This window comes from Thunnus albacares, chromosome 7 (assembly GCF_914725855.1).
Source record: "Thunnus albacares chromosome 7, fThuAlb1.1, whole genome shotgun sequence".
Lineage (NCBI taxonomy): Eukaryota > Metazoa > Chordata > Actinopteri > Scombriformes > Scombridae > Thunnus > Thunnus albacares.
Window position 1 is genome coordinate 9,791,496 of NC_058112.1, and position 21,440 is coordinate 9,812,935.

The window sequence follows — 21,440 nt, forward strand, 5'->3', positions numbered from 1 at the left end:
AGAGTTCATGAAGACGGTTTTGAGCTGTCCTTAAAAATGCCTGTCTGAGGGACATGGAAACAATCCTGAGGCCCCTATGCTCTAGTGTTGATTGTACCAGACATGTCCTTTAGTAATCCAGCACAGCTGCTGATGAGTTTATGAGAAAATCCAAGAATATAGTGGGAAATAGGATAGTGGCAAGAAAAAGCAGCTTATCCAGCACTGATTTTTCCATTTAGTCTTTCAGTTTCAAGGACAGCATAGAGAGTGTGCATTTGTATTGTGTTTGTGCAGTACACATCTGCACATCCTGTCTTTCTTGAGCAATCCAATAGCAGTTTGCTTGTAAAAAAAAAAAAAAAAAAAAGAAGTCAGAGAGCTGGTTGCTTGTAGAAAACGCACCCTTATGTGCTATCAGTACCCGCGTCTTGTGTGTTGTTGTTGTCCATCATGTTGCTGCCGTTGGGCTGAGGGCATTCCGGCACTTCCCCGGTCACTGCCACTCGAATCACTTTCAGCCAGCGCTGCTTAAGCTCCTCCGTTTCAGCAGCAAAGTTGTGGACAGACTTGGACTGGGTGAGGCGGAAGCTGGCTGGAGGGTCCGTGGGCCGGGCAGTGTCATCCACAGAATAACCCAGGAGAGGGACGGTACTCTGGGCCTTCACGTCCTAGGGAGAGTAGTTGGGGATAAAGAAAATATCTGTGAGGACGACTGTGGAGTCAACATACGTGATCACATTTTTACATCATATTCTTGGTGGTTTACCTGCGGAGCGCCGTAGAGGTATAGCACCAGACACTCCTTCTCAGGGATGACGCACCACACCTTCTGCCAGGGTTTGTTCTTCTCACAGTACTGCAGGAAGCCACACATGATGCTGCTGCCTGTGAACTGTGCTGCCTCGATCTGCACAGGGAAGACAGCCACAAATTAATTAATTAAAAAAAGATGAAGTCGCTGCCATGGCTCCTGTATTTCTACATAATAATAATAAAAAAAAATCCTAATTTACCTCCAGGATGCCTTTCTTCTTGCCCTCCTCAGTCACCACTTTTCCTGCCAGGATGGAGTAGCAGTCCTTGCAGACCTTGTTCGGCTTGTTGCCGTCATATTCGAGCGGCGCCTTATTGTCTGAGCATTTCCAGCACACCACCTGCAGTGAAGAGGAGATCTCAGTCACTCTCACAGTTACATCTCTTGTGTGTGATGAAGACAGCAAGATTGAAGCCATGAGGAAGAAACTTAAAGCATCATTGATGTAACTATGAACATTTAGGCACTTTTTTGTATTATTTCAGTCATTTTTGCATTTATTTTAAATGTAATTCAAGTCATTTATATAGGGACACTTCTGGTGAGGGAAATCCCTAATTGAAATTTATAATCCAAATCCAAACATTTCTGTTAAAACTAGCAAGTGTTTCCATTTAAAGACAGTACTACTCATCAACATTAAACCTTGTTTTACATGATTTCTTGGTGTTTAGGCCCAGCATCTTTTAAATATTTTATTTATATTTTATTTATTTTATATTTTATAATTCAAATAATGCAAAAACTATGAATGCCTAAAATTCCCTGTTGTTGTTTTAAATTATCCTCATGGGGTCTTCCCCCACTGCAGCACTCCTTGATCATGCTACTGTACATGCATTATGCATGTCACAACGACAATAAGATTACTTACATAGCCACAGGCTCTGCAGTGGTGCCTCCGCCGTGTCAGAGCATTGAAAGACTCTTTACATTTCATACACATTGTCACTTCATTGTCGCGGATCCAACGCGGGGCACGCTTCCCCAGCTCTGCATTCTGTATTAAAAAAGAAAAACCGAAACAGTGAAGAAAGGCGTCAGCTCATGAAAAGGGAGTAATCACCCGGCGGGGAAGCAAGTTTGTTTGGAACAGTGTAACTCTTGAGTGACATTGTGTGATACTGACCGATACTTCCTCCACATCTTTAGACGCACTCTTGAATGACTCATTTTTTTGCTGGAAGATCTCGATGGTCTCCTGGAAAGCCTGAAGGATAAAAATATCAAATTATGTCTGACTCACTTTAAATTAGTTTCAAAGAAACATCATTCAACAAAACAAGCAATCGGAGGTTTACTGTGATTGTACAGTACTGTGTGTACCTTTATCCAGTCTGCCTTGTCCTGTTCTGAGCTGAAAGGGGAAAAATAAAGCCAGAAGAATTAAAAACAGTGAGAATCTCAAGTCACACCAACATAGCAGTTAGCTGTGGTCGCAGACTTTATTTAGAGATGTACAGGATTGAAATATGAACCTTGGGTGTGCTCATTTAGGTGGTCTCCCATATATAAGTGAAATTATAATGTGTGGGGTAGAAATTACATACAATTATGGGAGTGTCTGAGATTTATTTGCACCTTTTTACAGGGTTTGCAATAAAACTTCAACAGTTGGGACTGTTGAAAGGATGATTTTTATTCAGCAATTTGTGTATTCTTTTAATTACATTTTTGTAATGACTATCAAACTTAGTGTATTGTGTGTGAAATTTCTGTGTAAAATGTACCTGGCTTGTAGCTCCAGCATCCTCTCCTTCCCTGACACCTGGAAGGTATGAGGGTAGTCCTCATTGGTTGTTTCCACGACCTTCATGCCGTCGATGCCGATCCGTGTCCTCACTGTGTACTTGGGCCCTCCCAGGCTGAATTTGGGCACGCAGTACAACAGCATGTTGTTGAACTGGCGGAAAAAGAAACAAGTCAAGGGCGGCAGTCTGCAGATATGCAGATTTGCAGATATCCTGCAAATGGGAGACATCCAGTCTGAAACTAATCAGAAACAGCCAGAGCATAATTACATCATCTGGCAATATCAGTAATTGAGAGATTTGAATATGTGCCCCCGATGTATCCTTACACAGAGGTGTTCCTGGCATGAAATGATTTACTTGTTTCAATTTGACTTGTGCAGGCGAAGTCTTGCTTCAGCATATTTGTCTGCGGTGTCCTTCACTACATTCACTACATAAGAATGTGTTTTTGTGTTGTGAGAGACAGTTTCTCTTACCAGAAAGAGATATCGCTCCATAGCGGAGGTGTTCCTGGCTGCCAGCTTCAGGATGTGGCCCTCTTTGATGAACTCATTAGAGGGGTTAACGATGTCCTCCTCCTCCCCCACCATCTCGTATATCTCCAAGAGTTTCTTTAGATTCTCCTAAATGAGGACGGGACATTTATTTTAGTCAGACATTAATTTGATGGAGAGATTCTGTATTATAAATCTATAAATAAAAAATGGTTTAATCAGCGTCTATACTTACAGATTTTCGTATGGCGCTGTTGGAGTGAGTGGCTGCTGTGGCAATAATTTCTAACGATTCTGGAAAAAGAAAATTAATTTAACTTAACCAGGAGTGACATCTTGAAGTATATCTTGTCTGAAATAGAGATGGCACCTTGCAGTAAAAAGTTTAGGTAGTTCTACTCACTTTCTGCATCTCGTCGGTCAGGGTCGTCCTGAGGCAGCTTCTTCAAATAGTCTTTAAGCAGCATCTCATAGCGAGGAACTCTCTGCACCGGCTCCAACATGTGATGCTGAAGCGTCAGGCAGCCGCAAGCCTCTTGACTCTGCCCGGAAATAGCCAAAAAGCTTGAATTCCACTTTACTTTTAATGTTTTGGAGCACATTTGCATATTGCACATGCATCTTGCTCAGCTTACCTGTATCTCCTGAATGATGGCCTTGAATTGAGGCGAGCGGTCGGTCCACTGTTTCAGCACCTCCATGGCCTTGTCGAAATTCTTCACGTACTCTGCGTACATCTTGAGGAAGGGTGTGAGTTTCTGCAGGATGTCTCCGATCCGGGGTGTGGACTCCCTACAGAGAAGGAGAAAGGGTGATGAATCCCTAATCGGTGTATTGTGTGAGTTTGTTAACGGTAATGTGGAGAGCATGCTAGCATATTAGTTAATTTTGGGGTTAAAACTCACCATTCTCCCATACGTTTCTCCAAATCTGGAAGCAGGAACTGGCTGTGAAAGGCGTTGATGGAGGAGATGTTGGAGAAGATGTTCTTCACCACATCCACTGGGAATGTTCCTTTATTTGCCTCCTCCATTAGCTTAGCACAGAATTCCTGGAGAGTCGTAAACAATATAAGATTGATAAGGGACAAATGATAGAAAATTCACAGTAAATGTAATCTTACATAAAGCTGTTCTGCTCTAAAATGTTTTACTATGCTTCTTACTTCACATTTCTGCATCAAAGACTCTCTACTGTTACATAATAAATGTAATGTCCGCAAACTCTTGATATGATACTGTGATCTGGTCAAAATAGAGAAGTGAAGCTATCACTGAGTTCCTCACCTGGTCAAGCAGGTTCAGACGCGCTACATAGGCCTTCTCTGTCTGCAAGAGCTCGCTGGCGATCTTAAACAGCTTCTGTTCATTTGTCTCCTGGGAAAACATAGAGGGTATGTTAGTGGGACTTTTTAAATGCGTGCCAAGTGACATCTTGAGTAACTTCTCATCATTAATGAACTAGTGAGGTGTAAAAGTGATCTTCTGTTGAGCTAGAAAGTCAGCAGCATGGTCATACGGTTCATAGTCGGCATAATGACCGTTTCAGTCTACTACCTGTCTAATGATGAGTAATTGGTATTGTCCGATGTCTAAGGCTGGAAGGAAAAAGGGGCCTCATGATCTTCTCAACACCGAGAACGGAGTTAAAATAATGCAGAAGTGTAGGACAAAATGTCTGAAGCTCACATATTTGGTTTGACCCACATTGTTGACACTTGCGACTGTAGTTTCCCATCCCTCTGCAAGTTCCTGTTTGCTTCAGTTCACTGAGCTCATTTGAAGACGGATTTCACAGCTCTTTTTAAAAGAGCTACTAAAGAGTGAATGGTTGTTTTAAGATGAGCAACATGTTGCATTTCCTGTGTTTCAGTGAGAAAATGTTCATAGCAACTCGTGTATTTATTGTACTTAACGCCTCAGTGGCTCATCTGCCGTTTGAGTGCAGCCTTGTGTTAAGTGCTGTTTCATTTTTGCCGCGTACAGCCGCATGTAGCACTGGTGTGTGTTTTAACACTGAGCTGATAGTAGGCTGGACTGTGGTGTAGCAGGGGCTTTGAGAACAGGAAATGAAAATGTGGGAGAGGGAAATGACACCAAATCCAAAGAGTAACTGAGCATTGTGTGACAGACAATCATGAGTATGGCAGACAACAACTGAAGCCTCAAAATGTACACAGCAAAACACTCCACATGCATAGTGATGTGATGAAATGTTTTTGTTGCATGCCAGGACAGCTGGCAGGACACCGGCACAGACATAATGACCATGGCAGCAGAATATTTCACATTAATGCATAACCACAGAGAAGCTGTATCTTCCTCTCACATGTGGGTGGCTGAGCGGCTCGAGAACAATCAGACTCACATTTCCACATTACTCATTTGTCAATACGTCCACAGTGTTGCCAATTCTCTGGTGAGATTTTGTAAAATGATTGTTCCTAAGGTGAAGGTTCAACGTTCTGTCCCGTATTTGAATTTATTTTCCGAGATTACTATGTTTCAGAATATGTTGAAAGCAATTGAAGGGTAGAATTTCACATGAACAATACATGACTTTTAAGTGGTGGAAAGTAATTAAGTACATTTACTCATATACTGTACTAAAGTACACCTCTGAGGTACTTAACTTGAGTAATGCCATTTTAATCTACTTTACACTTCTACTCCTCCACAACTCAGAGGGAAATATTGTACTTTTTACACATCAACTAGTTACTTTTCATTTAACATTATACATTAAAAAAAAGCATAAGATAAGTTTTTAGAATACTATACATAGCTAAAGATTAAACCAGTGGACCCCAACATGTTTGTCTTGTGACTCCTTACAGAAAAGCAGTGTCAGGTTGAGGCCCCTTGTCACATTTCACATGTCTGAGGTTTCATTTAAATAACTTCTCAAGGCTCAAAGAGGTCAAATGTTACAGTATTTTAAAAAAAAAATCAAAGATTAGGGAAAAAAAGCCGAAATAATTAATATAAATTTGAGTACCAGAACTTTGGTTTTCCTTCTTTCCTCCTCCATTAATCATCTCAGGACCTCTCTTATATGTTACTTCATAAGATATATCTTGTTAGGTAGTAAAAACTAGCTCTACCATGACCAGCTACAGCAGCACTTACAGTATAGTACACTTTGATGCAACACTACAATCTGATAATAATGTAGTAAAGGAGACATTTGTCTGCTGAATGCACACTTTCACTTTTGACACTGTAAGTACATTTTGCTCAGAATACCGTACTTTTACTTAAGTAGGATTTTAAATGCAGGACTTTTACTTGTAATGGAGTATTTTTACACTAGTGGTTGTGATCTGAGTACTTCTATCACCACTCAAAAAGGCAAACATAAAGGCACATTCCCACTAATCTGTTTGAATGGAAGAGTTTATGAAGCTGTAGTATCAACCAGCACAAAGACGTTCAACAGTGCACACAAATGATCTGATTAGAAATCCAATAACTGAAATAAAGCCACTCAAAGATTGAATTGATTGAATGCCTTGTTTGGCTACTAGAATAGACTGGTTGGAACATGCAGTGGCTTAACATCCAAAAAATGAAGAACTAAGTCAATCACCAAAGTTTCAACTTGACAATGCACCTTATCAGGTCATCATCACCAATAAAACAATGTGTTACTATGACTGAAAGGTTAAGAACATTTAACCACAGAGTGTCTAGTGAGATCGGAAGTGCAGATTATTTTGGCATAGCTCATTGCTCTTCCTCTTCCATACCATGCCAACTGCATGGTTGTTTTCAACACTGAGAAGACAGAGAGTGATCTGAACTTGAGATAGTTATAATCGCTACACAACAACAGGCACCATAGACTCCCACGGGGGGAGGTTGCAAAGGCACAGTCTCAGCTGCTCAAGTATTCAACATCTGTTTGGCCTTTGCAGAAAATAACCCCTCACACACACACACACTCACTCACGAGTAATGAATGAGAGATACACACACACACACATACACATACACAAACACTTCTCCCCTTGTAACTCTATCTTTACGATGTTAGAGTGACCCGGAGCTGAATTAGTTCAGAGAATTTAATTGTGCTGAAAGCCCAGAGCTTAAATAAATGCTGACAGTTTATCTATCAGAGACTGCAGACTCAGAGCAACAAGACAGCAGGTAGCTCAGCTCTGTCAGCTCATAAATATATGACACAGGGGATTTAACACACACAGCAAAGTCAACATGTGGAAAATCTACCAGCAGACTTGCACGTACCTTTTGGTCTGTGCTCCCTTCTTCATTTCTGTGTTCACTCTCTGTTTTAGTTCCACTGTCCTCATTCTCCATGTGGCTTTCTGTACCAGTCCTGCCTGTGTGTGGAGGCGAATGATCATCACTCTGTTCTGTGCTCCCGTCCCCCATATCTCCATTCACCAGCCCAGCAGTCTCTATCCTCACACTTTCATCGTTCCCCTCCTTTTTATCCTCCTTCTCCTTGTCCTGCTCCATCTGTGCTAGCACCCCGTTAGCTGCCGGCTTGCGAGCATCCTGTGGCTCGGCCGGTGCTGAGCCCAAATCTGCGGCCGACCGGTTCTCCTGAATCCTGCCAGTGTCTGTCTGCTTCTGGTAGGCGTGGTGAGCTGGGCTGCAGTTGGACGACTTGCTGATCTTTAGCGGTGAAACGTCTCTCTTGTTCTCTGTGTTGCTGGAGGAACAGAGGAAAAAGGAAAGGAGGAAGTTGATCAGCACAACGAGAGACACGGAGAGAGTTCACTAACAGCCTTCCAAAAAATAAAAAAGTAGAGGAAAAGGGAGGGAAAAAGACCAGAGTCTGTTCAGTAGCTGCTCAAGCTGACACAGTGATCAGTGGGGCAGCAGTGTGGGGCACAACGGTAAGAGGAGAGCTTTTGCACGTGAGTGTGAGGGTTAAAAATAAAACTGTGGAGATGTACAAACTTCCCTCTGTCTTATGAGCCTGGTGCAGTGCAGAGGATGTTTGTATGTGTGTGTGTGTGTGTGTGTGTGTGTGTGTGTGTGTGTGTAAAGCAGAGAAGGAGTGGAGGTACAGTAATGAGGAGGACAGGAGGAGCAAAGGAGGAGGACGAGAGCTACAACACTACTCCCCAGAGATAGATGCTGTCCTACTTCCTTCCAGACACACACACACATACACACACACACACACACACACGTGGAAAAGCTGTGTTATATCTTGAAAATTTGGAAATCTGTGTCTTTTTCATCCGCTGCTTGAACATGAATGAAACGGAAAAACAGATTGCACAAGACAATTTGAAATACAGCGCAGGGCTGGAAGCTAGATTAACACAAATACACACTCATCTCATACACACTCACACATGCACGTACAATGTAACCATTCAGCTGCTCTACATCCTGTACCCGGCAGCCAGTCCAGCTGTTTCCCTGTGTTGGATCCTCCGAGCCTCCGTTCTTACGGTACGCTGCAACCTACAGTAGCTATAGTATCTCTGTTCAGTTCTGCCGAAGCCTCGTTTCTTTTTGTAAAGCTGACCACAAATCAGATCTATGAAAAACTTCTAGCGCTTGGAACATCACTATTTCTGGCAGAAAAGAAATAAGAGATACCATATCTGTAATCTAACCTTTACTGATCCATAAAACATCAGCCAAGCAGGTGATACTTATACTCAGTCACGTTCACTGTTGCACGCCATCTCGATGTCCGGTAGAAACAGGAAATGTGTAAAAATAGAGGAACAACAACAGGCTGGTGAAACACTACAGATGAATCACTTCTGGGCCTTGGGCCACCTGAGATGTTTGAACATGAAACAATATCACCCTTACCTCTCAGAGGAAGACTGAATAATAATACCATAAGTAGAGGTGAGAGATATTTAATACTGTTTTCAGAAACACACACACACACACACAGATAAACTTCACTTTGTAGTGTGTAGGTGTATGCAGCAGTTCCTCTTTGCATATAAATAGCGCAGTAAGTGTTCCAGCACATGACAGTGTTTTAAAACAGCCTCTGCAGGCTGAGTTAGACAAGAATTAAGAACGGCTTCACTTGCCATGTGGCAGTCTAGGTGCCTTTCAGGCAGCCAAGTGCCATGTGAACCAGATTAGTATATTAGCAGGCTAATTCAGTTCTCGGAAGCTGCAGGCCTTTCTCTTCAGTTCCAGGGCCACTAGAGGGCTAATCCCCACAGCCCAGCAGAGTCTGAATGAAAAAGATACACCCGATTCCTCTGATTAACCTCATTTCACATTACAAAATGTGATGACAACACCTGGGATTCCGGTTGGATACAGAAATTCTGTTTTCAGAAACCCAGGTCAGAGAAAATAAGTAGAAATAAGTAAGTAGAAATTGAATGTGAGGCTACAGGCTGAAGCTCTAGACTGAGTGAGATTTTAGTGGCCTACTGCTGCAGACTGAATATTTTTGGGATCTACTGTATGAGCAGTCAGGACAAGGGCACCATTGTCTCACCACCATCAGTGAGCCTCTCTCACATATGCAAGGCTGCAGCTACAATCAAAACTTAGTTTACTTGTGATAAAAAAAAGATATAAAGCCCAAAAAAAGGTTTGTTTAGAGTTTGTGTAAAAGAACAGCCAACAGCAATAAGATCGAAGTGCGGACAACGAAGATGAGAATGGAAGAGTTGGTCAAAGAGCTCCTACCTCATTCTCCTGGGTTTCATCTCACCACGCTGAGTCCTGTCCCACAACTGAATGAGGAGCTGTGTTTCCCCTCGCCTGTATAAATCTCCTTTCATCCCCTTGCTAACGCTTGGCTTGTGAAGCACGGGCTAATCTCCACTTGTGCCGTCTAAAGCTCTCGCCTGAACTACTATCAATGAGTCAGGCCTAAAGACTTTAATCGAAGCACTTCTGCTTTTACTCCTTGAAATAACTGATGTAGGAAACGTTAGGAAAGAAAGCTTTTCCATTTCTGCCTTCTTGTGGCGTCACTGCGATTACAACAGCCTGAATTAGGTCGCTTTTTTACAAAAGCCATTAAGTGACGTGGATGGAGTTATTCAAGCAGAACCAATCTATCATGGCAAAAATTGCTAAGCTGGTCGATAATGTTTTGAATCAGCTAAATTTTCTCGAGCGAGAGCAATATTCAAGAGCCACTTTTACAGAATAATATCACAAAACAGATTGGGATCAAATGAAATGAGCAGCTTCTTACACAAATCTAATCCTTCAACTCTTCTTTACAGCATATATTTTCACATGATTTTCTCCATAATTGTGAACCTTAAAGAAGGAAAACCACACACCAGAAAAGAGTAAAAAGCCCCTACCTGTTCTCCTCAAAGCGACTGATGAGGTCTGAGACTTTGGAGTGTTTCTCTCTGGCTCTCTCCCGGTTCACAGCCCCTCTTCCTCCCCCTCCTCCTCCTCCTCCTCCTCCTCCACCTCCCTCCTCCATGCCCGATCTAAGCGGTGGTTTCTGGATGTGGCTCAGCGGGGACGAGAGCTCTGTCACCGGGCTCTGGAGGTGTGCTGGCTTTGGAGGCACTGGAGAGAAGACGAAAGAAAAAAATACGCACATGAGCGACTCTCTTGGACACTTGTAGATGTAGATGATCACCTTGATTTTTGTCTTTACTGTCACTAGTCACTGCAATGTCAGTTTGGAGCTGAAGAGGGCAGTATGAGCTATTCCAATTGACACCACATGCAGGACACTGACCTGTATTAAACATCCTAAATGTAAGAAACATGTTACCCAGCTCTGCATAGAGGAGTAGTTTCACTTTTCTCACAAATCACGCATTTGGGAATTAAATTTCCTGCATGATTTACAGCAGCAGAGAGAAGGAACCTCTGTTTCTTGTTTTATCTGTGTGGAATGATTTACTCAGCTCAAATAAAAGAGGAACGAGGTACAGGGTTCACTGATCCCAGGCCAACTTACGTAAGGTTATTCCTGTTTTCACTGTTTCCCTGTGGTGGCCTGATCATGTGGACAGTCATACAGCATGCTGTAGTGTTTCTTGAGAATTACATAGTGAGCACAATGGAATGTTTTTAACATAAAGGTCATACTAAGACTGAACAATGAGTCTCAGAATCTTCTCACTAAGTTTACATATGAATCATAGATTGATATGCTGTAACAATTGTGTCATCTGGCCCTCCCACCATGCGGTGTTTGGCTGAATGTGTTGTGAGCTGTCATTATGTCGGCCTACCTTGTGGTTTAGTCGGCAGCTGAGGTCTGCTGCTGGGGCCTCTTCCATTGACCCCTCTCCTGCTCTTCTCACTCTTCCCACCACCCGCCCGACTCAGACACTCCTGCACACTGGGCGGGTTACTGTGCTCACGCGACAGACCACTACCTAGAGCTGAAGGACACAAGGACAAAGAGAGAAAGCACAACCATTAAAGCGAGAACAATTCAACATGTCTTCTTTTCACAGACAATGAAATCATGTGATGATACAGATTACAGCAGAGTGTTGATAACATAAAACATTATGTAGTGATTCATGTAAACGTGACAACATTTGTTTTTCCCCTTCATTAGACAGAGGACAGTATAGAGGTGACAGGAAATGAAGAGAGAGAGATGACACACAGCAAAGGTCCCCAGCTGCACTCGAACCAGTCAGCATCTTTAAACCCCTAGACCACCATTCGTTGACTCTTTCACTACTCAGACACTCTAATTTGCTCTGTCTGGACCTCTGTCTTTCTGTCTGCATTGATTTAACAGATTTAACTCCTTGAACTCAATGCTTAAATAAATATTTTGCATTTTCTTGTATGTTCTAGCTGCAGCAAGCCCAATTATTTTGGGTAATATATTTAAATACATGACAGCATTTCCTTCTTTCTGCACTATGGCTGCATCAAATGAAAAAAATTGCATGACATGTATTTTTTAGAAACAGTGAGCTTCTGAGATTACTAACAGTGCACTATTGTGAGGCACTATTGTAAGGCAGTCATCTACAGCATGATGCATAATCTGTGTAAGGAGCAAAATGTTAAAAAAAAAAAATGATATCATTCAAATAGTCATGAACTAGCAAAAGGCCAAATGGCTAGAAAGTAGAAGTAGTTTCTGAGTTTAAATGTCTGTCTGCAGTATTGGTGCCTGTGTCTTTATTCTGAGCCACAATCTTCATAAAAAAATTGAAAATTTCATTTTCAAAAACTTTCACAGCTGTGCTTATTCAAATTTACAACAAAAGATTTTCAAGGCCTGAAGGATCACTGTTCGTAGACATACTTGTCATCACACTTTATAAGCCTCAGTGTATCTAATACAGGGAGAGATAATTCCTCTCATAACTCATCGATTGACTGACCTGTAGGGATCCCTGCAGACCATCATACGGTATTTATACACAGTGTGTACTGTATACTCACTGGTGCAAGTACATTTATGTTATGCTACCAGAAGAGCTGAAGACTAAATATTTGAGAGTTTCAGACAGTTCAATTGATTATCCAGCTAATGATCCAGTCGATGATCAGCAGCAGCGAGACTTTATCCAACCAGCTGGCCACAGATGGTACAGCATCAGTGTTTAGAAAGAGCAGACAGACTGATTTAATGGAGCGACAGTCACACGCATTCACACACACAGACTGGCAGTGTTTACAGCAGCCTAAATCTACCTCTCTCTGACCTCACAGTCACACACACACACATACAACATGAAACGTGGACACTCCGACATGCAGCATAGTAAGGCCATAAGTCCATATATGGAACTACATTGCTAGGAGCCAGTGTCATTAGTTTACAAGCTATTAGTCCATTAGTTTCCATTTAAGGTGATCACTTAAATGGGCGTGTGTGATTTAACAAGAAGCATTGATGTATAGGTTGAGTGCAGAAATCGATGTAGCTTTGCACCTGGATAACTTGTATGGATAAACTGTTTGTAGTGGTCTATTCCTGAAGCTGTAGAGTGAAACTTAAAGCATAGAAACTATAGAACTTTGGACTTCTAACTTGTGTTTGTTCTGTTTTCACTCATGAGAGGTCCACAGTACGATATCACAGAAAGATACAGTACCAGTCAAACATTTACAAACTTTTGACTGGTACTGTAAGTCTCGTCCTTCTCTGTTTGGGGTTCATTGGTAAACTGGAAAGAGAAATTTTCCATCCATGTGATATAAATAATTAAGAAGAGGTCTTAATTTCTTGATGGACTCTGTCTCTTCTTGTCCAAAAATAGACCAAGCTGAAACCATCTGCACTTCCAGGAAAGAATATCAAATTAGTTAACTCTATCTTGGAGAATGATCATCATCCCTACTGGACAAATACATAAAAACAAGCATTAGTTTACATTTTTGGCCATGAGAGCCACGCAACAAGCTGTAACCACAACAAGCTATAAACACAACAAGCCTTTTTTATCTTCTAAAATTGATATGGTGAACATGTTAGTGAACAATTGTATATCCAACAGACATAGAACAAATAAGCATCATTTGAAGTTGTGTTTCTGGCTAATATTAATATATTAGCCATATATTATATTATCTAATATTCACCCTCCTTTTAGCTCTCTTTTGCTACTAATTCCTGAGGGAAACATCTGGCTCTTTAGCCGCTAAATGCTCCACTATGGTCACCAGCTAGTTACAAACTTTGCCTGTCTCCCTTTGGATACCTGGCAGGTAACGCACACTGGCTTTATCAGATCTTTTTTGGCTGCAGCTGAACCAAAACATTAAAGCTGTAAAACCAAAACAATGAGCTGAAAGAAGCTAAAATGCTTCCTAGAGCTAAGGAGAGCAGTACTTATGGTACCTTTCACATTAGAAATAATCATTTGATCCATTGTAAACATAAAAATATTGAGCTTTAACTATAATACCCTATGTATATACTTTATATGTGGTGTATACTTCCAGATGCAGCTTGTTTACAAAAATTTTGTTACTACATGCCCAAATGGTTCTTGGAGCCCCATATTTATATATTCCACAGTAATCTTTATCTTAGCAATCCTGAAACAGAAAGAGTAAAAAAAAAACCCACAGAATCATATAGTCACGGTTTCTATTTTTACAGCCTGACCGTAATTAAAGGCAGCAACTCTTGCAACTGTCTGACTGGAAACGGTCCCACGCTGTGTTTGGGATAGCAGACTTTCTAAACAGGGCCCCAAAATTACCAATCAATTCTAAAGGCGGCCTCAGGAATTCCTCTTGATTAAGTGCTTGGCTTCCCCCTTGGCCACATTAAGAGAAACATAAGAAAACATCCAGCAACATGTTATGCACCATTTTATACATATATGGCCCAAAATGAAGTCTACGCCTACAGATTATGCTCCACATACGGTATTTATCCTGGAAGATTGCAGGAGGTCTGCTCTCCAGAGCCTGACTCTGTCTGCCAGGGTTGTTATTAAATGTGTCAAACACCAGTCCCTCAGTTGTAAATCACCTCTGTGCTGTACTGTACTGTGCTGCACTTGAACCAGAGCAAGTTGTGCAGGTATTTTAAGCGTCACTTTTCAAGATAAGATGTTTGAATTAGAACAAGAGAGATTTAACAGCGATGTAAGTAGATATATCTGGAAAAACAAATATATTTGAACCACATAAAATCACTGTTAATTGTGTAGAACAAGATTTTGAATTACGATCAGATTGTCTGTCTGAAAGCTCCTATCAGAACTATTAGGTCAATGACACACAGCCAGTCCTGTTACAGTAAGAAACAGGATGATCTTTACTTCCTTTCTCAGAACCAGAGCACTTTGAAGGAACTTCTGTTCCTGGTAACACACTTATTCTGGCATCTTCTCATTAAAACCGGCTTGGCACAAGTGACAGACCACCGTGCGCAGTAAATTAGTAGCAGCCAGCCACCACCCCACGGAAACACTTTAATTCTCCTTTCTCATCTGTGTGACAGGGAAGGAGCCCTGTTGTCTGGATCTGAGACTTGTTGATGTGAATGATAAACAAAAAGACTACTTTCAGCTGAACAAGGAGCATGATCCATATCAATCCCCAGTTTTAAAGCTACAAATATATTTTATATGTGATGCCAGTGAATATATATTTATATCCTCACTGGTGCTTTTACTGTACATAGGTAATCTGCTTTTCATAGAAACCAAAACTTTGTTGCAGCACTGCTGCAATCCAGGAAGTGAGGTGTTTATAAAGAAGTCAAACCGATACTCGACCTTTGCCTTTGTCCTTGTTGGAGGATGGGAAGACTTGCTGCCATGGCAACAAGCACGTTACCCTCTGAAGATGCAAAATTTATTTCACTACTGAGCAGACTGAGCCTGGAGGCATCAGCTTCTATCTCAATAAATCCAAAACTACACATAGAGCGTTAAGAAATGAGAAAGTCTCTCATAAAGGTCAGGTGTCATTGTGAGTAAAGACGTGTGCAAAATATTGGCTTGAAAAGCACCTAGCCTCAACATTCAACTAAAAACAGCTTCTTCCCTTACTGTGTGAGTGTATCAGTGAGACAGAACAATGTCGTAATCTCTTCAAAGCAAAGGTGTTTGAAACCAAACGCTGCCCAGTCCATCTTCATTTTCAAAAAGATTGAGTAGGGAGGATCTACTTTCTTTCTTCACCTGAGCTCAGTGTGATCTCTGCTACATCACAGCAACAGAAGCAATAGAGTTTACTGAAAGCTGGTGAAGGAGGCTGAAGGAATGTATCCCTCCGACACAAATATCTCTCTCTGCTACAAAAAAACAAACAGTGTCCGAAAATAGTGAATCATCCCAACTAGTGCTTAAGATAGTTGGGCTACAGGGATGGCAAAGCTTGTTGATCTGTTGGTGAAATGTTTTGGTCCTGAGTGGAATATCTGGACAAAGTACAGAATATACTGAGTTGAAATTTTGTACACACAATCATGCCCTGACAATTATGAAACCTCAGTGCTTATGCCTACATAACTCTTTTGGCCTATTTGAAGGAATCAACAGTTCATAATTCAAGGACACAAATCTCAAATTTTAGGGAATTAATTACTAATACTTACTGAATTACTGTACTAAATTTCATGGTAATCCATCCAATAGTTGTTGAAGTCATTTTACTCAAAACCACAGATATGTACTTCATGGTGGCACTCAAGAAAATGTCAGTCAGATCACCAAGGTCATTAGGATACATCCTCTGGGGACGATAATGTCTATACCACTATTCATGGGAATCCATCCAGTGGTTTTTGAGATAACTCTGGACTAAAGTGGTGACCCTCTCTCTACTCTTGTCTGCTATCTGCCTCTTCACTATTGACTGTCCTATGAGGGTGAAAATGCCCCAAAAATAATCTAAAAAACAAAAAAAAAACAAATAAAGCAAAACAATACAGGACAATGAGTCCTTTGTCTGCAGCAAAGTTTGAGGTACTTCCTTATCCTTTAAGAACACAAACAAAATGTCCTCATGGCTTTGCAGGTGGCCAGGTGTGCCAGCTGCCTAATCTCCACTCAGCCTTCTCAATCAAACACTATTAAGTGAACGTTCAGGACATTTCTGTCATCAGCTCATGACATCACCATCTCACCTGACAGCAGGCCTGTCTGGCCAGTCTTTTAAGTGTCACTTGTCTTGCCCTTTTTGTCCCTCCTCCTAACTCTCCCTCTGGCAAACTGTGCTGATACTCCAGTGTTAGAGCTCTAGTTGAGAAACAAAGGCACACCTGTCTGTTTGGTGCAGTGTGAATGTGTCCCCACCCTGCCAGCTGCACATGAAGCCGGGCTAAGGAGGGTATGACATGGCTCAAAACCGAGGCTTTGTCTTAGGCCCCATGGGTGCGACATTCAGATCACAGGGAATGTCTGAGAGGACTTTTTACAAATTCTGCTTCTTCTTAATAAATGGGCTGGCATATTAAAGAGCGTCTGGGTGGCTTCAAGTCAGCTTCTGCACAGATAGAGTGATGACAACTCTCAGCGAACATGAGAGAAGAAGATGGATAGAAGAAATCAGAGTCGAAGTTGAAGTAAACAGCCATATTCTGAATATCTTATCAAAAAATCCTTCACACATCAGTTTACCATAAATCAGCTTTGAACTGTTACACTGTGGTTGAAGTGGGGTCAGAAATGATGGAGAGCAGTAATCATCCTGTTCACACATAATGCATAGGCAATGTATTATATCAAAGGCTCCGCCAGTTTTAGAGTGCAAACATTGCAACATTTTTACATTCTCACAAATCAACAAATCAAAAAGCAGGTCAATATGAGTGCATGCAAGCTGATTCTAGTCGTCCTGAAAGCGTGGTCTGGTGCAAATCCGCCAAAATCAAAGGCTGTAACAAGTACATCTAATAAGAATTGAGAGAAGACAACACGTGCGAGAGAGAATCTAAGGAGAAGGATTAAACAAGGACAGTAGAAATAAAATACTTTGTTGAGTTTAAAATCCCAGTGAATGAACTCACCCTATGCTTTAGACAGCCGGGAAAACAGTTGTGGAGTGTATTCTCAGCGAGGGACCACGCTGTATGTGTGTGAGAGTGTGTGTGTGTCCCAGAAGAGCACTAAGTTTAGGCTCCTTGCGATCTTCCCAGGCAGTCCCGCTGCTAAGTGACTCAGCTCAGCAAGAAGTCTCACAGAACAGTACATGACTCCTCCCTCACTCTCGCTCACACACCCCCTATTTAAGTGGCTTTTGAAAAAGTACAAACCGCATAAACTAAGACACACACAAGTGTACACACACACACATCCAGGAGCAGTTTACCATCCTAACAAACTGCAAATCTACAAATGAGAGACTGGGGCAAGCTACACACTCCTGCATGGACAGTGCTTCTCTATTGATTGTTAACATGTAGAAATGAACAGCAGTAAATCAACAAGGGGATATGAAATTTGGATTCATGCCATATTAAATTCAGCAGTTGCACAGCCCTACCAGGAAAAACCTGATTAAATTGTTCTCTAGCTTCCTCTCGCTTATTGATATCATCAGTTTTACTCTCATAATCATAAATTAATCAAACAAATGAAGCCTGTTGCAGAGTGTTGGTGTGAAACAAGATCACTGGTAGAGGACACACTCGCCTACATAACAGTCACTGCTTCTTTCTTTCTGTCCACCGCTGGCATCAGTTAGTCTGATCAATGATTAACAAACACCACAGTAAAGCAGCCTAGAGCGCCACGCACCAGTTCTCTCATCTCCATGCTAAATTCTAAATGAAGCCCAAAGCCTCGAATTTATTATTTTAAACTACCATCACATCAACTTCTCCCCCTCAGGCTCATTTCTTGTGCAAATATTTAAAGCTGTAAAAACAGGACAAACGAGAAAAAACAGTCGACAAAACTGAGTGAGTCAACACAAACGAGTCAAAAGTAATGATCTCAGGGGAAACGTGTCTGGTAGAATCCACGAACACCAGACAGGTTTAAATCTAAAGTAACTTTTATGAAAATGAAACATAGACCCCAGAAACAGACTATTTATAACTGTGAACGAGATGTACCTTTTGCAGAAGTCGGCACAGGGAACCAAGGCTCACGCTTCTCCATGTTCTGCATCTATGTTGTGTGCAGAGCAGTTACTTGCTGTCTGTTACAGTCACGCTCAAAGGTTTTATGTTATATATCAACTCTGAGGCATCACATGATTACAAAAATAACCCTAAAGCAACACAGGAAGTCTTTATTTAAGCTAAGGGCTTAATACATACGACATAAATTACGACACATGCGGCAACAACTCTCTGCATGCTCACTGATGGGCGTTATGTGTCAACAGAGTAGTATTAGAAGAAATGACAGGTATTATTTTTCCACTGCCAGTAAACCAGTCTGACCAACAGAAATTCCACACACTAAATTCCCTTTATTTAAAAGCACATGACTGCTGTAGCACAGTTGAGGTTAGTGTAAGGTTCCCATCATTTCAAAAAAGTGAAGCAAACATCTATGTATTAAGTGCAAAACTGAATGATTGTGCAATGATGACCAAAACTGCTCTCTCATGCTCATATCTCATATGTTGGCACCAATAAAGACTAGATTCAGACTTCTGCGGATGCCTGCAGCCTTGTTGTTCACTGGTGTCTCATAGATACAGGACTGACTGGTGTCTTCAAAGAGGCTGACAGTGACATTCAACCTCTGACCTAAGCAAAGGCTGCACAGAAGTTAGTTAGTTGAGTTAGGTTTTTTTTGTGATATGAGACACTGAATCTTGAGTTTGTTTTTTTTTGTCAGAGCATTTGGACTGATGGCTTAGTGAAAGGTCAAAGTAATGAATTTCACCATTAACCCACAGTTAATAATTTCTTGTCTTAATTTAGATTTTTAGCCTCATTTAAGTCTGAGTTCGAACTTTTACTATTTTAGATGTAAGAAGGCATCTTTACAAGTAATAACTTTTCTTTTCTTCTCTCTGCTTTGCTGGGAAAGTAGTTATTTTCTTGTCTGATGTATATCATGCACATGTACACATATAAAAACAAGTATCTGACCAGAAAGTCAGAGTTGCCCAGCAGTTGGGCTAACCCTAACCCCAACCCTAACCCCAACCCTAACCCCAACCGTAACCCCAACCGTAACCCCAACCCTGCCCAGCAGAAATCTAGCCATATTAACCTGGTTCTTGCACCTAAATGAAGGAGACCTGGTTTGGATTTGTGTGGATTTGTCCCAAGATATTTGCTTTTTCTGCATATCAGCTGTCAAATACAGAATGAAAGAAATGATGGTGTCTTTAGGATCTTGACATGCTTGAGATGCTTTCTTAACATTGTGGACAAAATACTTCAAGAGGCAGATGCAAGATACTGAAAGACACACATAAGTTTTTCTTGTCACTGTTATAAGGTCACGCATGCTATAAATAACAAACTGACACCCACACAAAACCTTGTGGTGTCCTACATCGCTCAGTGAGATTAGGGGTGGGCACAGTTTCACATCTGGCTTTACCCTGGTACATGAAGCATTCATTGTGTCCATCATGCTGGTACAGACAGTGTGAGTGTGTGAGTGTGTGTGTGTGTGTGTGTGAGCCAGTGTAACAGACAGGGTAACAGATAACCATGACCACCCGGCATGGAGGATTAGCCGTTTCTGTTCAACTACCCAGACTTTCTTCAGATTAACCCTGCCTCATCCTCTAATCCAAGGGCCAGTGTGAGATTAGAACCCCAGTCTGCTCTGTCCAGGAGGTACAGGGACACAAAAATGTCAGGGATGTGGGGTGTGTTGAAAAAGAGGATGAAATGTGGTGAGGTGAATGAGTGTAAAGAGAGATGGGTAAAGGGAAAGCAGAGAAATGGGCACAGTGGTACAATTTCTCAGGGTACAGATGAGGCAAAAGGTGAGGAAAAAAGCTGAGAGCTCTGAAGAAAAAGAGGATGAAACAGACAGGAGGAAAGAGCAAGAAGGGCGTGATGAAAATAGACAAGTGCAGACCAATGAAAAGCCAGATGGAAAAGGGGTGAAAGGATAGAGGGAAGAGAATATGGAAGAGAGAAAATGAGAAAAAGTGAAAAATAGGAAGACAGTGGAGGCAGGAGGAAAGCACTCATTCATCACACGGATGCAGACTGCAAGACACACACACACAGTTTGATATAAAAATAGAGCAGAGACCAGCAGCTTTCGTCACGCCCCTGCATAGCTGCAAGCTGCAGGAGTGTTCATACTGCCCTTCACAGCATCATCCTGCATGCACCATCTCCTCTTTTTGCATATGAACCTCTTCTTAAAGTTCAGCTCACTGAAGGGGAATTTACTTAACCTCTTCCACTCCCCGAGCACGTCGGCGTTTCAGCTGACATTAATGTCTTTCAGAGGCTGTAGTGGGCGGGCAGTTTTAAAGCTACGGTATGACACTAGACGACCTAAGGAATCGGTTGGTACCAACCATGCCATGCTAGCTTGTCGGGAAATAATGCACCAAAGTTAGGCTAAATTTTAGCGAGGGAAAAACTGGCATGGGCATTTTCAAAGGTGTGCCTTGACCTCTCATCTCAAGATATCCGAATGAAAATGTGTTCTATGGGTACACACAAGTCTCTCCTTTACAGACATGTCCACTTTATGCTAATCCCATGCAGTTTTGGGCAAAAACCTTTTTTTTTTAATGCAGTATAAATGTGTTATTTTTGTCTGTTCTAAAAATGATGTGTTTGAATATTTCTGCATACTGGGGTCCCAAAACAGTCTTGGAATTGCATAAATTGGGTATGACTGGAAAGCTGAGACTCTTGTGGATTCAATGAGCCCAACTGTAATCATTTGTGATGATGTTAGTCCCCACAATAGCTATTTCATTGTAGTGAGACCATTTTTTGAAACTTGACTTCACTGTATAAAATGACCTATTGTGACCTTGAGGATAATCACAGCGTCATGAAACTTGATAACCACAAACTAGAGACCTCAGGCATCAAGAGGATGTATGACTTTCCTAGGTA

The 21,440-nt window shown here is 41.6% G+C and overlaps 1 protein-coding gene across 4 annotated transcripts in view; it reads right to left on the minus strand.

Annotated features, from left to right (window-relative positions):
* Positions 1-301: 301 nt before the first annotated feature.
* fgd4a (FYVE, RhoGEF and PH domain containing 4a) overlaps positions 302-21,440 on the minus strand; it is a 51,135-nt gene continuing 29,996 nt past the window's right edge. For 3 of the 4 annotated variants that reach the window (XM_044355745.1, XM_044355747.1, XM_044355746.1), the window contains 16 exons: positions 11,227-11,379; positions 10,333-10,549; positions 7,295-7,724; positions 4,331-4,420; positions 3,950-4,095; positions 3,680-3,836; positions 3,448-3,586; positions 3,280-3,338; positions 3,027-3,173; positions 2,527-2,699; positions 2,123-2,153; positions 1,926-2,006; positions 1,671-1,796; positions 996-1,136; positions 749-889; positions 302-650 (listed from right to left, as the gene is read on the minus strand). In XM_044355745.1, coding sequence (XP_044211680.1) covers positions 387-650; positions 749-889; positions 996-1,136; positions 1,671-1,796; positions 1,926-2,006; positions 2,123-2,153; positions 2,527-2,699; positions 3,027-3,173; positions 3,280-3,338; positions 3,448-3,586; positions 3,680-3,836; positions 3,950-4,095; positions 4,331-4,420; positions 7,295-7,724; positions 10,333-10,549; positions 11,227-11,379 — 2,495 coding nt within the window. In that variant the 3' untranslated portion in view covers positions 302-386. Of the gene's footprint in view, positions 651-748; positions 890-995; positions 1,137-1,670; positions 1,797-1,925; positions 2,007-2,122; positions 2,154-2,526; positions 2,700-3,026; positions 3,174-3,279; positions 3,339-3,447; positions 3,587-3,679; positions 3,837-3,949; positions 4,096-4,330; positions 4,421-7,294; positions 7,725-9,700; positions 9,885-10,332; positions 10,550-11,226; positions 11,380-21,440 lie in introns of those variants that run through there. The other variant, XM_044355748.1, reaches the window with a different exon arrangement.